This window comes from Lactuca serriola, chromosome 7 (assembly GCF_051521515.1).
Source record: "Lactuca serriola cultivar US96UC23 chromosome 7, Lser_US96UC23_V15, whole genome shotgun sequence".
NCBI lineage: Eukaryota > Viridiplantae > Streptophyta > Magnoliopsida > Asterales > Asteraceae > Lactuca > Lactuca serriola.
In genome coordinates, this window is record NC_136414.1 from 82662310 (window position 1) to 82677011 (window position 14702).

Consider the following 14702-nt stretch of genomic DNA (forward strand, 5'->3'; position numbering starts at 1 on the left):
TAGAAGATATACTCACAAGGTTCATAACCGCGTCCGAGAAAAGGCATAATGATCACGATGTAGCAATGCAAGAAACCAGAAACATGTTGAGGAATCAGCAAGCTTCCATTCTCAACATTGAGAAACAGCTGGGACAGCTTGCACATCAAGTGAATGAAAGAAGACCGGGTCAACTTCCGAGCAACACCGAGCCCAATCCAAAAATGGAGAACGTGAGCGTAATAACCTCCAGCAGTGAAGAAAAACTTACAGAAGCACTAAGGATCTCCAAGAAGAAGGAAGAAAAGGTAGAAGAATCGGAGCCAACCAAACCCGACCCGACTCGCCGAGTCACTCCTATGGACTCGACGAGTCTATGCGAAATTGAGAAACCCATCAGTTCTTCGAAACCTTATAAGCCTCCACTGCCATACCCAACCAAAGCCATGCCTGCAGAAAAAGTTGAAGCATACAGAACCTTCATGAATCATGTTAACACTTTACAAGGTAATGTGCCATTTGTGGACACAATACTTCAAACGCCTAAATACTTCAACTTGCTTAAGGGCCTTTTTGCTGCTAGGAAGGATTTGGCTGAAGTTGCAGAAGTCTTGATGAGTGAACTGCCTAAAAAGAAGGGTGATCCAGGAAATATTGTGCTTCCGTGCCAATTTGGTAATAAAGTCTTCACACGAGCATTAGCTGACTCAGGGGTAAGCATCAATATGATGCCTTTGTCATTCTATAAGAAGTTGAATCTACCAGAACCAAAACCGGTGAATATGAAGATCCATTTGGCAGACAAGACAACAATCCATCCAAAAGGCGTTTGTGAAGATCTCCTTATAAAAGTTGACAAGTTCATTTTCCCAGTAGACTTTGTGGTTGTTGATATGGAAGAAGACCCCGAAATTCCAATTATTTTGGGGAGATCTTTCTTGAACACCGCGTGTGCTTTAATTGATATAAGTGAGTCTACATTGACATTAAGAGTGGGTGATGAGGCTGTGACGTTTAAAGCTATTCCAGAAATCAAGCAAGAAGAGGAAAAGATTGATGAAGTCTCGATGATCCAATTGGATGATGAGATATTAGAACAAGAGCTTGCACGTTTGATGAAAGAAGACCCAAGCAAGTTTGTGATACACTCTGAAGAAGAAGGAGATGTTAACAAGGACTTGGATGAATTATAAAAGCTACTGGAAGGAGCCCACTCAGAAAAAACCCAAGATTTTATGGAATTCATACCGACTCGCCGAGTCACTTTAATGGACTCGACGAGTCCAGTCGATTTGGGCAAACACTTGGCCGACTTAGATCTGCTTGTTACTAGTCCTTCACATACCTTGGATTTCAATAATATACAAGATTCTTTAGAAGAACAAACAGCAGAAAGAGGAAAGGAAAGGAGAGTCCAATACGCCGATGTAGCATGTCTTCATACGGTTCATCTTGAAGATGGGTTAAGCACTGAAACGAGCCAAGAGAAAAAGGAAAGGAGGGAGGAAGCTGATCACCTATTCACCACTAAACCTAGAGCACGGACCATTATGAAATATGAAGTTATTAAATTTAAAGAGAAGGAGGTTCAAGAGTTGGTGAAAAAGGAGGGGGTAAAGAAGAAAAAGAGAAAAAGGGAAGCCCAAGCAGCTGAAGATGAGGCAATGAAAAGAAAAAGGGATGCATTAAAAAGGGCTTACAAGAAAAAGATCCACGCTTACAAGACCAAGTACAAATCACAAAAAGTTAGGCGTGCGTTCCCGATACTCGAAGATGACAAAACGTAGATGGGAAGGAGTCTAGCTAATGACTCCTCAAAAAGAAGCGCTTGGCGGGAGGCAACCCGTTATATAGAGTTTGCTTTCTTTTATGTTTTAGTTTTCTTTTTATTTATTTATTTTCCCTTCGTTTGTTTTTAAATTCTTAATCTTCCAAATCATCGGGCATGTCTGCTTGAGAGTGTGCATAAGCTAAGTGTGGGGTGAAATGATTTACAATACATAACAAAATTTTGAAAATTATGCATTTTTTTAAGCGACTCGCCGAGTCTGACCGCGACTCGTCGAGTCCACATGAATTTCAGAAAAGAATTGACTTCGCGACCAGACTCGCCGAGTCTGACCATGACTCGACGAGTCGGTATTATTTACAGAAAAAAAATAATTTTTCGAAATTACTTTTACATTGGGTAAGTAGGGTTTTAACCCTAAGAATCAGATTTCACAAACCACACTCGTCGGGTGCCGCAATTTTCATTCTCTCTCCAGCATTCATCATTCTTCTTCAAGTTCTTTCAAATTTCTCAAGCCCAATCCAAAAAGGTAACAAATTTCTTCCTATTTTCTGTTACGAGCATGATTATAAGGCCATCCATGGTAGTAATTGCATGAAAACCCCGTTTTTGAGAAGTATTAAATTTCTAGGGTTTTGATTTTTCATGAATTAAGTTGTTTTGAATGTCTATTTTGGCCTTAATACATCAATACTAAGTGTTGAGACAAAACCCTTGAAAGAATTTACAGATTCTATGGTCCAATTTGTAGTGACCCGTCGACCGACTCGTGCAGGTTGCGCGACTCGCCGACTCGGGCCTGGATTCGACGAGTCCAGTCGAGTAATAGACAGGAGACATTTTTTTTAATTATATTCTGTGTTTTCTGGGTTTTGTGTGTTTATTTTGCAGACATCATGCTCAGAAGGGGACAAACTTCAAGTGGCAACCAAGGGGAGTTTCCATGGCTAAACTTCCCGCAAATTGAGTCTGCCTCAACAATGCGGAAATGGAAGAAGAAGCTATCTGATATTAAGAAGAAGGAGGTGTATGTGCCAAACAGGATTGATTGGGAGTGGCTGCAAAGTGTTCGATATGAGGAGGAATTAGCTCCTTACCTTTTAAAGGAGTTCCAACATGAAGGCCAAACAATGATCTGCGACGGGTGGAGCCCGGTCTTCCGTATACAAGAGCCGGTCTATTTAGAGCTTTGTTTGGAGTTTTTCTCCACGGTGTCTTTCATCGGGGGAGTGGATGTCTTTCACCCAACAAGCTTCAGTTTTTGCCTTGGGGGAGAATTTCGTCAATGCTCGGTAGTGGATCTTGCCTGCCGACTAGGGATCTACGATCAGCCCTTGGTTTCAACAAACATCTTTCGGGCCTTTTTAGCACAAGCACATATGGCATTTCCTGATGGAGTTACCAGCACGGGTTGGTGGAATACCATTGGAAATAAAGTTTACATCCCGAAGTCTGCACAGGAAGGGAGCATCCGATCCCCAACTCACCGCCTCATTCACCGCCTTATTTCCTCCACCATCAATCAAAGAAAAGATGATGACAAGGTTTCCAGTCTTGACGTCTTCTATTTATGGAGTATAATTACACCCGACATCTTTTGCAACATCCCTTGGTGTATAGCTTCATACCTTTCGGAGGGTGCGGTCAAGGATCGCAAAACCTCCCGTATTAATGGTGGGATGTTTGTAACCCGATTGGCTAACTCATTCGGGTTGATGAACCGCGGTGCATGGAACTTCATGACATTGATCCCGACACCTCCATTCAATCCCATTCTTTTCCGAAGAGCACGGATTATTGAAGACTATGGTGGTGGCCATTATGCCATCCCAAATGATGACCCCGTTGTTGGTCCCGAAGCACCGGGAAGGAGGGTAAGATCAAGAAGAGAGCGGGATGTGGAGGACGAGCCGCCAGTGATTCCGGTCGAGAATGAAGACGTACCAATGGATTGGTACAATGTGGAGATGAGGCGGATGCAGGATCAAATGGCGAGGGGGCTGAACTTTTGCAACCAATACCATATACGACTTTTTGACCACTTCAATATCCCACATATTGATGGTGGAAATTACCCCTTTATTCCATCTTGGGATGAGGTGATTGCTGCGAGACGAAGTGGAGCCGGAGGAAGTGGAGCCGCCAATGATGATGAGGAGGACGAAGATTGATTTTTGTGTTTTAATTAAACAATTTTTATTTTTGTTTTGTTTTTATTCTTATTTGGAGTGTATGACTTGTTTGAGATTTTATTGTGTTTAATGATTGTATGCTTTAGTTATTTTTCAGGATTGGATTAGGATTGCTTGCTTAGGATGGTTTAGAGTTATAGCTTGGATGTTATCACGAGTGAAAGCGAGTCAAGGAAGTGGAAATTTAACGTCAAAGTGTCGAGTCCGGTCTTTAGGGGGTATGAGCAATTGAGTCTAAACATGGGGAAGAGTTAGAGACGTTTTTAGAGGCTAAAACAGTTGCAAAATACCAAGTTTTTTCGTTCAGTGGCCTACTCGACGAGTGCACTAAGCTGACTCGATGAGTCGCCTTGTATTTCCACATATTCTGAGAAGGCGCGCTAGTACTCGACGAGTCCACCATAAGACTCGACGAGTCGTTCAATTTTTATACCGACGGACTGCTGATTTGATGCTGCTACTTGTCCCACTTGCTCACTTATTCTTCCATATCCATTCTTGAAGATCTTACACTGATTTCCGCGTATTTGGAGCGACCCACACGAGACGAGACACCCAAGGCATGGATGAGATGTTACCATGTCTAAAGTTGAAGTTGGAGCTTAAATGAGTGTGATCAGCCTATCCATTGCTATCCCAGGGGAGTTTGTTCCAATTCCCTCTTTAGTTTTTATGTTTTTATGCATCATGTGCAATGAGGGCATTGCATCACATAAGTGTGGGGTAGGGGGTTGGTTACATAATAGTCAATTTTAAAAAATTTTGCATACCAAAAGTATTATTTAGGACTTAATTAGAAAACTTTGGTAAAAAAAATTAGGATTCCATGTTAGGATTGTGTTAATAATTGCATGAAAACCCAAATGTTTAGTTGAGCCTATATACGTTCTAGTGCATTTGTGGCTTCCTTATTCTAGTGAAATCATGAGACAAAAATACGACATTGCTCAGCTTGAGGGATGCAATATGTTTAGCAGCCTAAACCTGAAATGTATCCAGGAAAATTTTTATCATTAGCCAATAAAGGTTGAGATTGAGCGCCCCTGCTTAAGCATGTAGGGTTTTGAGTGAAAAAAAAGTGAGGTATACATGTAAAAAAAAAAAGAAGAGAGAATTACAAGAAAAGTTGTAAGAATTTTTGAGCAAATAAAGTGAAGATCAAAAGATCAAAATTCCAAGAAATCCAAAAAAGTTGAAGATGCCAAAAGTCAATACAAGTTGGTGAATTCAAAGATATCAAAGATCAAATTATCAAGAAAGTGAAGAATTCAAAGAATTCCATAGTGGTATCAAAATTGTAATTTTCTAGAATATGTATGCTTGGGTTGCTCAATTAAAAACACCTTGAGGGTAAAGAGGTTTTCTGAGGATGGATTCGGAGGATTGCATAAAATGAGCATAGTTCAGGGTGAGTGGGCGAATGTTTATGAGGATTGTGAGTATTTAGAGTATGGGAGGTTTATAGGAAAAATTTTAGACACAAATGCATGCGTTGCGGTCTTGGCATAATGGCTGGGTTAGATTGGAGTTGTTATACATAATTCTAATGTGTTAAAATTCAGTTTTGCTTGAGGGCAAGCAAAAGACAAGTGTGGGGTATTTTGATATGTGCATATTTAGTGTGTATTTAGTATAGTTTTTTATTCATATATTAGCTAAATTATCGCATATTATGGACAAAAGGTACTTAAAAGTGTTAAAATATGTTTTTCAGTCCAAAGATGAAGCTTGGAAGCAAAAGGAAGCAAGAGAAGCGGTTAGGAGCTCGAGAGTGGAATGAAGAAGGAAAAACACTTAAAAAAAGCTTCTACTCGTCAAGTCAGATAGCTACTCGACGAGTCCGGTCGAGGAATCAGAAGGATAATGACTCGGGATCCCAGATAGTTATCGCAATACGGGGAATGTGAGAGGGACTCGACGAGTCACCACTTGACTCGACGAGTCGGATCGCTTATTTAAAGATAATTCCACAGATCGATAAAGGGGAGTTCTGGGACGATTCAGAAGTATATTGCTACGATTGAGAAGCCTGAAAAACCCTAGAAGACGAAAAAGGAAGCTAGAATTCAATTCCGGAGAGTAATTAAGGCAAAATTTCATCATTCCATTTATTCTTTTATGTATTCATCATGACTAAGCAATTTGACTTTGATTGTTTGCTGTTATTTACTTTAATTATGAGCTAAAACCTTTAGACTTCTGTTTGGGGATACAAAGTTGACAATATGGTTTGATTGATTGGTAGGATTAATTCTAAGTTGGTGAATTTTTGTTATTTTAGCTTGCTAAAGAACCTTGTGTGTGAATAATAATTAATTTTCTGTTAATAGGAAGATAATTGATTAGCATGAACATTTATTGATTATTGTCCTCATATGATATATTGTGACCACATAGTTATATGTCTAGGATTAATGAATATGAAACTAGAATTAATAAGAAAATTGAGTAAATTCATGTGCAAGCTTGTAAGATGACTATCAAACAAGAGGTTAATTAAAAAGACTAAATTAGTTAACTATTGCAAGTCTAACTTAACCCGAATAATTAATCTAGTAAATATAATTAAATTAGACAATTGGCCACTGTTTGAGTTAGTTTATTTGCTAAGGATTAGGATAGTGAACATGAACCTAATCACTTGAATCGGTAACCAACGAAAGAATTAATCCATTGCACTATTACTTTGAAAGTCAACCATAGAGTTAACCGAGTTGAACTAAACAGAAGTTCCTTTCCAATTATTGAATCTAGTTAAATCGTTATTTTCTAGCTTTAAATAAGTAATAATTAGTAAGTTTCTAGTCTTGTAAAACTAGAGAACAACCCCTGCTTTTTTTAATTAACTTAGATTAAATTAGTTTTTAGTTTAATTTGCCGTTCCCTGTGTTCGATACCCTGCTTATTTAGCTATACCACAATCGATAGGTTCACTGCCTTTTGTGTGTTATTTGATAATTAAAAGTAGGTTTAAAACTAGTGGGTTTTACACACATCAGCCCAACGTACATCTCCTACTCCATAAATTACCTTTTTTCCACTAGGGCTTCGCATGGCCACTTCATTCTAAACCAAGGACCAAAAGTGACATAATTACAACTCAAGGGATGGGTTTAAAATTACTTAAAAACTAGGGTGTTACAACTCTCCCCCACTTAAATTCGATTTTGTCCTCAAAATCATCCCTTACCATCCCTGACATGCCCGACATCCTGAGGGACACACCCACAACCTTGAACATACCATGACCTTTCCAAGGTGACCAAACCCAACAGAAAATTTTCAATTCAAAGAAAACAAATCCATAATCCCACGCAGCAAACCAACCCTACTTCACCTGAAAATCTGCAATCTGGAATCCTGAATTCGGTTTGACTCCCCGATAGACCGCCCATGATAACCATCACAAATTCCATTTCCAGTTATCCCCTAAACTGACTGCTCAACATTGAAAACCTGAGGTTCCCACTAGAACACTAAATCACAAACCATACACTATTGCTGACAATTCTTTACTTAACAAAAGATTAGATATTCGTTCAAGAGAAAGCTCGTTCTGATGTCCAAATTTCCGGGGATATAATGGACAACAGGAGACAAACTAGGAGATGAACCTTTTAATGCTAACATGACAATGCTTCCTTTAACTCCCGAACCAACATACATATAAAAACTAGCTCACAAGCATGAACACTCATACCTAGCCCAATCAGCCTCGGGCTGGAATACCAGGCATGCCTACGACGGGTCCAATCATCCTCATGATGGAATACCCTCGTATCATGCACATGTTTGTCCCAATCAACCATCGGGTTGGAATACCAAACATGTCAGGTCCAATCAATCATAGGGTCCAGTCATCCTCAGGATGGAATACCCTAGATTGGAACACCATTATATACATAACTCGGGTCTAAACTCATAACCCGAGATCCAGGACCTACCCTTGCATTTCACACAAATCTTCTGATCCAACGCGACACCTCACTATACCTTGATACAAAGATTTCCTCAACCGCCGTTGAGACTACCAGTCTCATACTTGGTCCAGCCACCAGGTTCCCAAAAAAACTCGGAAGACAAGAACATTCTATACCAACAACCTTCGATTTCATCATCGATGACATTACACCTTTCGCCTGGAACTCACGACTCGCCCAACAAACCAAAAGATTCTCCACTTTCCTCACAGTCTCCCAGAATACAGGCCTTGCACGGATACACTCGCGATTCCCTAACACAAGTTTCCACCAAAATTCCACTCGAAAATGCCACTCATAATGTTCTTGAAGACCTTTCCTGACAACTGATGAAAATCCAATAATTAATCTACCCCCAGTTCCAGACTGGAGACACTACCAAAAACATGCAGAAATGGTCCTTAAAACACACCGATCGCGAACCTTACCCAAAACCAAACCATATGACACACCAAAACCTAATACACTCGACCCATGACATACCATTACTAACCACTGCCTTGATGACCAAAGATGACCAGACCCAAATTTTTTTGAAATACCACAAACTCCTATCGGCTCAGGTGTACCCCTACCCGGGCAACCACACGAGACTATCATAAAGGACTTTATGACTTGCAACCTCCCAACCAAATCCCAACTTGAAATCCAAAATCTCGACAATAGCTTGCGAACCAATGGAAATAATATGCATACTTCCCATAAATACTTTCTAATACTCCCCACAACCCTTACCGCTCCCATTATCCAAACCAATTGATTGAGAAATTTTCCCAAATTCCTTTTACGACAATCCTAAAATTAGCACCTACAGGAGAAATGAGCAATCATGACTTCTGGGCCCACAGCCCATAAACATCCCACTTGGCATCATAACTTGAACCTATTACAATGCACAACCTAAGAAAACCCTTAACCTCAATCATCCCAAAAAGAATTTCCAGGGTTCCAACAAAACAACAGTTCTCAGCATAACCGGAAAACATCTCCATGAACTATCGGAATAAGACCTCATACCTTGATCAAGAATAAACATATTCCACCAATACGCATCTAGCTCCCGAGGGCTTCCCGAATGCTACCAAAAACCTGAGCCTGCTAAAAACCAAGATTTCACACCCCTGATGTGGGTAATCATACCCGAGGCCAAGGGGACATAATGTTGGATTATGTGTCTAAGCCTATAATTATAATTGGTATGTACTTGACCCGATAGAAGTATGATCCATTTTGGGTTTCCTTCACCAGAGCAATTTGATAGGAAGGATTTTTGAGAAAGAGGTTATTTGTGATTTATTAATATATTATAAGTATAATGTATTGATTGAAAAAATCATATTATTTAATTGGTATTGATCAAGAATTAGTTTGGAATTAATTTAGAGATCAAAAGAGACTAATTAAATTAATTGGGACTGATTAGGTAAATCAGTGATATTTATAGTTTAGGCTAATGATCCATATTGATTAGGATGGACTAATTCTATGTGGGAGTCCATGAAGAGTTAGTCTAAAGGGATTATCATATGGATTATTGGATTAAAGGCCCAAGGAAGTGAATTAGGATTTACAAGTTAGACCCTAGGAATTCCACACTATAAAAGTAACCCCTAGACTCCCAAAATCGGCACTTGTGATCATAGATGAAGCCCTAGCCGGATTTAGAGCTTCATAACCTCTCTCTCAAAGTCCTCCTCTTGCTTTTGGTGTTTGTGAACCATTTGAGGCATCACACTTGAGGTGCTAAGCTCTTGAAAGGCCAAGTTCTACAAGCTATATAAAAGAGGTATTCATCTAACTAGTTTTTTTTTATGTTGTATATCTCCAATTTAATGCTAGCTAGGGTATATGCTTTGGATAATATGAAGTTGCATGTATAGTTAGTGAAAACTTAGATCCAAGGCATTAGGGTTGTATGTGCACCATAGGAGTGTTATAGTACATAAAACCCAACAGTGGTATTAGATCCATGGGTGTTTTCTGTTATATTAATGCATTGGTTAATTGTTCAAAGTTGAAAAAATTGGAAAATTGATGTCTGAGTAGTGGACTCGACGAGTCCAGTATCCAACTCAACGAGTTGGATCACTTGTTTGCAGTTTTTCGGGTTTTTTTTTGCCAAAATTGGATTAGGATCATTGCTTTAAACTGCTTTGTATCATAATATCCGATTTTTCTTATATGGTAGTGTTTATCCTCATCCAATTAAATAATGATTATCAAATTTTAAGATAATTACTTGATTTTGTGAAAAAACTAATTATTTGTAGAATTTGAATCATTTTGCTATATGAGTTAAGATTAGGTCAAATTGGTAAAAGATAAAGTTATATGATTATTTTATTAGTTTAAATTTGATCTAAATGTTTCTTGAAGAGTTTCATAACTTGTCCTCAAGTTATGGAATATGAAAAGTCGTATTCATGAAATATTAACTCCTTAAATTATGGAATTCAAGAGGTTTTGAAGAGTTTCAAAGCTTTCCCTCAAGTTTTGTAATTTGAAAAGTTTAATTAAAAGGTTTTAATTTGAAATATTTAATTCTAAAACCCTAGTAATTTGAAAAGGTTCAAAATGCACCTCTTGGTTTTATAACTTAAAATTTAATTAAAAAACACTAATTGTGAAATCTTAAATGTAGAACCTTGATGTTTTGAATAGTTCAAGTTACACCCTTATAGAGTTTATTAAATTAATTAAGTATTTAATTAAAAAAGAGAATTAATAAACCCATAATAATATGTTTTAAATTTAATTAAATTAAAAGTCTAATTAATAGTTTAAACCACCTAGTATTTTAAATGTATAAAATACATCCTTATACTATATAAAATTAAAAGTCTATTATATTATATATGTATAAGTTAAAAGTTAGTCTTATCGTTAGTATGCCTCATTCATGAAGCTGGTCTATAAGGGGTGTTTAAGGAAGCGGCCTGTAAAATGACCGTCATTGGGTATCCATTGTTACTCACCGTACTCTTGACTAGTAGATGGTCGTCAGCCGAACGGGTTTGATAGGACATTTAAATCCTCATTAAAAGTATAATGAGAATATAAAGTAAATAAACCTTTTATAAATTCCCAATCTTAGATACTTTAGGAAAAATGTAAATTTGATGCTAACCCATGAAATTGCACATTGCACCTTATTAGTCGTTAGTATAGCGTGTGTGGTTAACCGGCACACTAATATGGATGAATGAAGGATGACAATGGGTAGCTCGTGAATTATCATTGATCGTTGGAGCGTGTGTGGTTAAATGACACATTGATTAGGTGATTAATGACATCGAGAGTACCAAGCTAATTTGCATGGTTATTCACACATTGTTTGTGATCCCCGGTATCCCAGTCACAAACTTGAAGGGCATAATCGAGATTAAACATGCCATTGAAAAATTCAATAAATCTCAAAAGATCTAGGAATTTCATTTAAAACCTAATTCGTTTAAAATATTCGTTTTCATGGTGGAATTGGTAAATCGTCTTTTACCTACCTTCAAATAATTTGCAATTGCATTACGACATCCCTCTTTCGAATTGTGAATTATTGTGTTGGATCATAGCCTTAATATTTCATTTGGGTGCTATATTAAGGATTAAATCAACTTACTTGAATTTCTCCCCGTGTAGATGTCTAATTTTGACAACTATGGTCTTCCTTATCTTTTTGGAAAAAGCTTTCCTCATGAAGATGATGTTCTACGTTTCGATCGAGGAACTAGAAATCATACTTCATTTCCTCCACCTCCTCAAATAAATCTCCCTGACCCGCATTTTCGTTGACTTGAAAATTTCAAGGTCACTCAAGCCCTATTGGCCAATAAACACGAAGATGGAAAGTATGTATGTACTCACGTCTTGGAGATGAAGTTGCATATTGACAGGCTAGGAACGTTAGGTGTCGTTTTCCCAAGGAAGATGGTTGTTGACTTGGTTCTTCAATCACTTCCCGAGTCGTATGGTTAGTTTGTTAAAGACTACTATTTGACAGATCACAACATGACCCTTTTTGATCTTACATATTTGCTAATTGCTACTGAATCAACAATGATTTGGCACATTGGTCAAGCGAATTTGATTAGAAGATCTACATCCCAAATTGCCATGGACATAGGCAATGACATAGACATCCCATAAATTATTCATTTTCCTAAGGGAAAGGAATTGGCCATGGCCAAAAGATTTGACCATAAGAGAAAAGATAGTTCTGAGATAGTTTCATATGCGAATGCCAAAGAGTACACTTGTTTCTACTGCCATTTGAAGGGACACTAGAAGCAAAGTTGTCCTGACTACCTAAGAGATCTAAGAGAGGGTAAAATCAAATTGTATGGTTCTACTCCAGGTAAGTCTACTACCTAACTCTATTAAGTTCCTATTTTTATATTCTTAATACATGATGTGATAAGATTGCATTTTGATGTTTTATAGGATCGAAGAAAGGAAAGGAAGCTTAAAGGAAATAGTAAGTTGAGTCTGGTTGCGAAGAGATGGACTTCGATCGCATGGTTCGATGATCAGATTTTTGAGCTGCTGCTTAGGAGTTATGATAGATTGCTTGGGAATATTTAGTAACATAGTTTTCATTTGAATTTTATTGTAAGGAAAAGTTTTTCCGCAATTTTATAAATAAAGAAAATTTTGATTTTGTCTTATTTTATGTTTCCTTGCAATGACATTTGTGAAAATTGTTGTTTATATGTGTTTCATTAATAGCAATGTTGAAAATGATTCGATTCTTAGATATATCAGTTGTGGTAGTGTCGTAATCTTTTAAGTAAGGAAAGATTCTCATCGCCCAAGTTTCAATTGGACAGAAACCTAGAATCATATGACTTGAATCATGTGATGTATAAAAATCTTGATACTTGGGAAACTAGGACTAATTCCTTGTTTACATGAGTATGTAAGTCAAGTGAAAGATAAAAAGATCTTGTACACATTGATCTGAACTGGTCAGATCCACCACAAAGAATGATAAAGGCTATTCATCATGATTTACCGATGGTTCGGTAAATATGGTTATGCTTATAAGGTTAAGTGTAATTTTGATACATTGAAAAGATTCAAAGTATAGCAGAACGAATAAGAAGAATCAAATTAGGCATAAAGATAAAAAAAAAAGTTTCTCCAATCTGAAAGGAAAGGAGAATACTTTAGTATCATGTTTTATGATCATTATATTGATTATGGAACCATGTCACAATTGATCCTCTAAGGACACCTTGGTGCATTTGTATAGCTAAGAAGAGGAATTGTGAATTGTTGAAATGGTTAAATCAAATAGATGAATCATACTTCATTCCAATATCGAGTCTTAGAGTCATACCCCAAGATTGTGCCTTGAGTGACATAATCTTAAGTAGGTTTATAACACATCATGACATGTGAAGTTGAAATGTTTCTTACTATTGCACATTTGAAATTAGTAAGTTGTGATGTTTTGGACAAACAAAGATCAACTAATACCAATTACATGAAGTGTTGTCTTGATAGGATCTCACACTAACTCTTGAATATTTGTTTGTCAAGGAATGTTTCTTGACAAGAGAATCTTATATTTCAAGAGGTCAGTGGGAGTGTTAAAGATCTTGAAAAGTTTCAATAACTAATCAAGAGTAAACCTATTGTTAATCACTATGATTTATTAATGTATTATGAAAATAATATATTAATTAGAAATCATATTATTTAATTAATATTTAATCATAAATTAATTGGAATTAATTTCGGGATTAAAAGAATTAATCGAAAGTGCAGGGACTAAAGTGCAATTGTTCAATAGTTGAGCAAGAGGTTCCAGAACCTTCCTAGAAGGTGGTGGACGGTTTTGCTTAAGGATAATTAGGGTTTTATATTATCCTAAGTAGATAATTAAGGAGGTGGATAATTACCAATTTGAATTAATAATATTTTATTTAAATTAGGGTTGTCCAGTGTATCCTATTTGCACTATAAATAGACCCATAGGGCTTCACATTTTCGGCCACTCTTAACCCTAGAAGAATAGCCGAATTTCTCAAGCCTTCTCCTCATCTCTCTTCTCTCATCCTCTTGCTTAGTTTGGGTGTTAACCATTAGAGGTGTTACACTTGGGACACTTGCTCTCAAGTTTCAATAAGTCTTGGATTCGCATTGTTATTACTACATAACAATTAAATGTATATTTACTATCTTTTGTTATAGATTTCGAAAATAGTATATACCTCCTAGGGTTTTCCTTTTGATGTTTAATTAGAGAAAACATAGATCCAAGAAAACTAGGGTTGCATGAACACATAGGGATTGTTTGTTATGCTCAAAACCCATCAGTGGTACCGAGAGTTCAACAACATAAAGCCACCTGAGTTTTATGGGACCCATGATATGATCACGGCTATGAGATGGATCTCTGATATTGAGGGATGTTTTTACACTTGCTCCTGTCTGGAGAATCTGAGGGTTCATTTCGTACTGAACCTGCTTTGCTTTAGAGCGAAGGATTGGTGGAAGTTTGTGACAGCTGATTATACTATTGTAGAATGTTCTGCAGTGACCTGGGATGGGTTTATTGAGATGTTCAGAGATGAGTTTGTTCTAGTGGTTAAGAGAGAGAAAGAGAGAGAGAGAGAGAGAGAGAGAGAGAGAGAGAAAGGTTGTCCCAGGAGTTCCTATCTCTCAAGCAGAAGATAAAGACGGTGACTGAGATCACCCGGATGTTTCATGAGAGGGCCTTGTTTTTCCCTAGGCACATGTATACTGAACATGCACGTG

General features: G+C 37.4%; 1 protein-coding gene across 1 annotated transcript; it reads left to right on the forward strand.

The window, feature by feature from the left end:
• Positions 1-425: 425 nt before the first annotated feature.
• On the forward strand, positions 426-1172 carry LOC145064166 (uncharacterized). The gene has a single exon (XM_079011671.1). The coding sequence runs from the start codon at positions 426-428 to the stop codon at positions 1170-1172; it is 747 nt and encodes a 248-aa protein (XP_078867797.1).
• The last annotated feature ends 13530 nt before the right edge of the window (positions 1173-14702 follow it).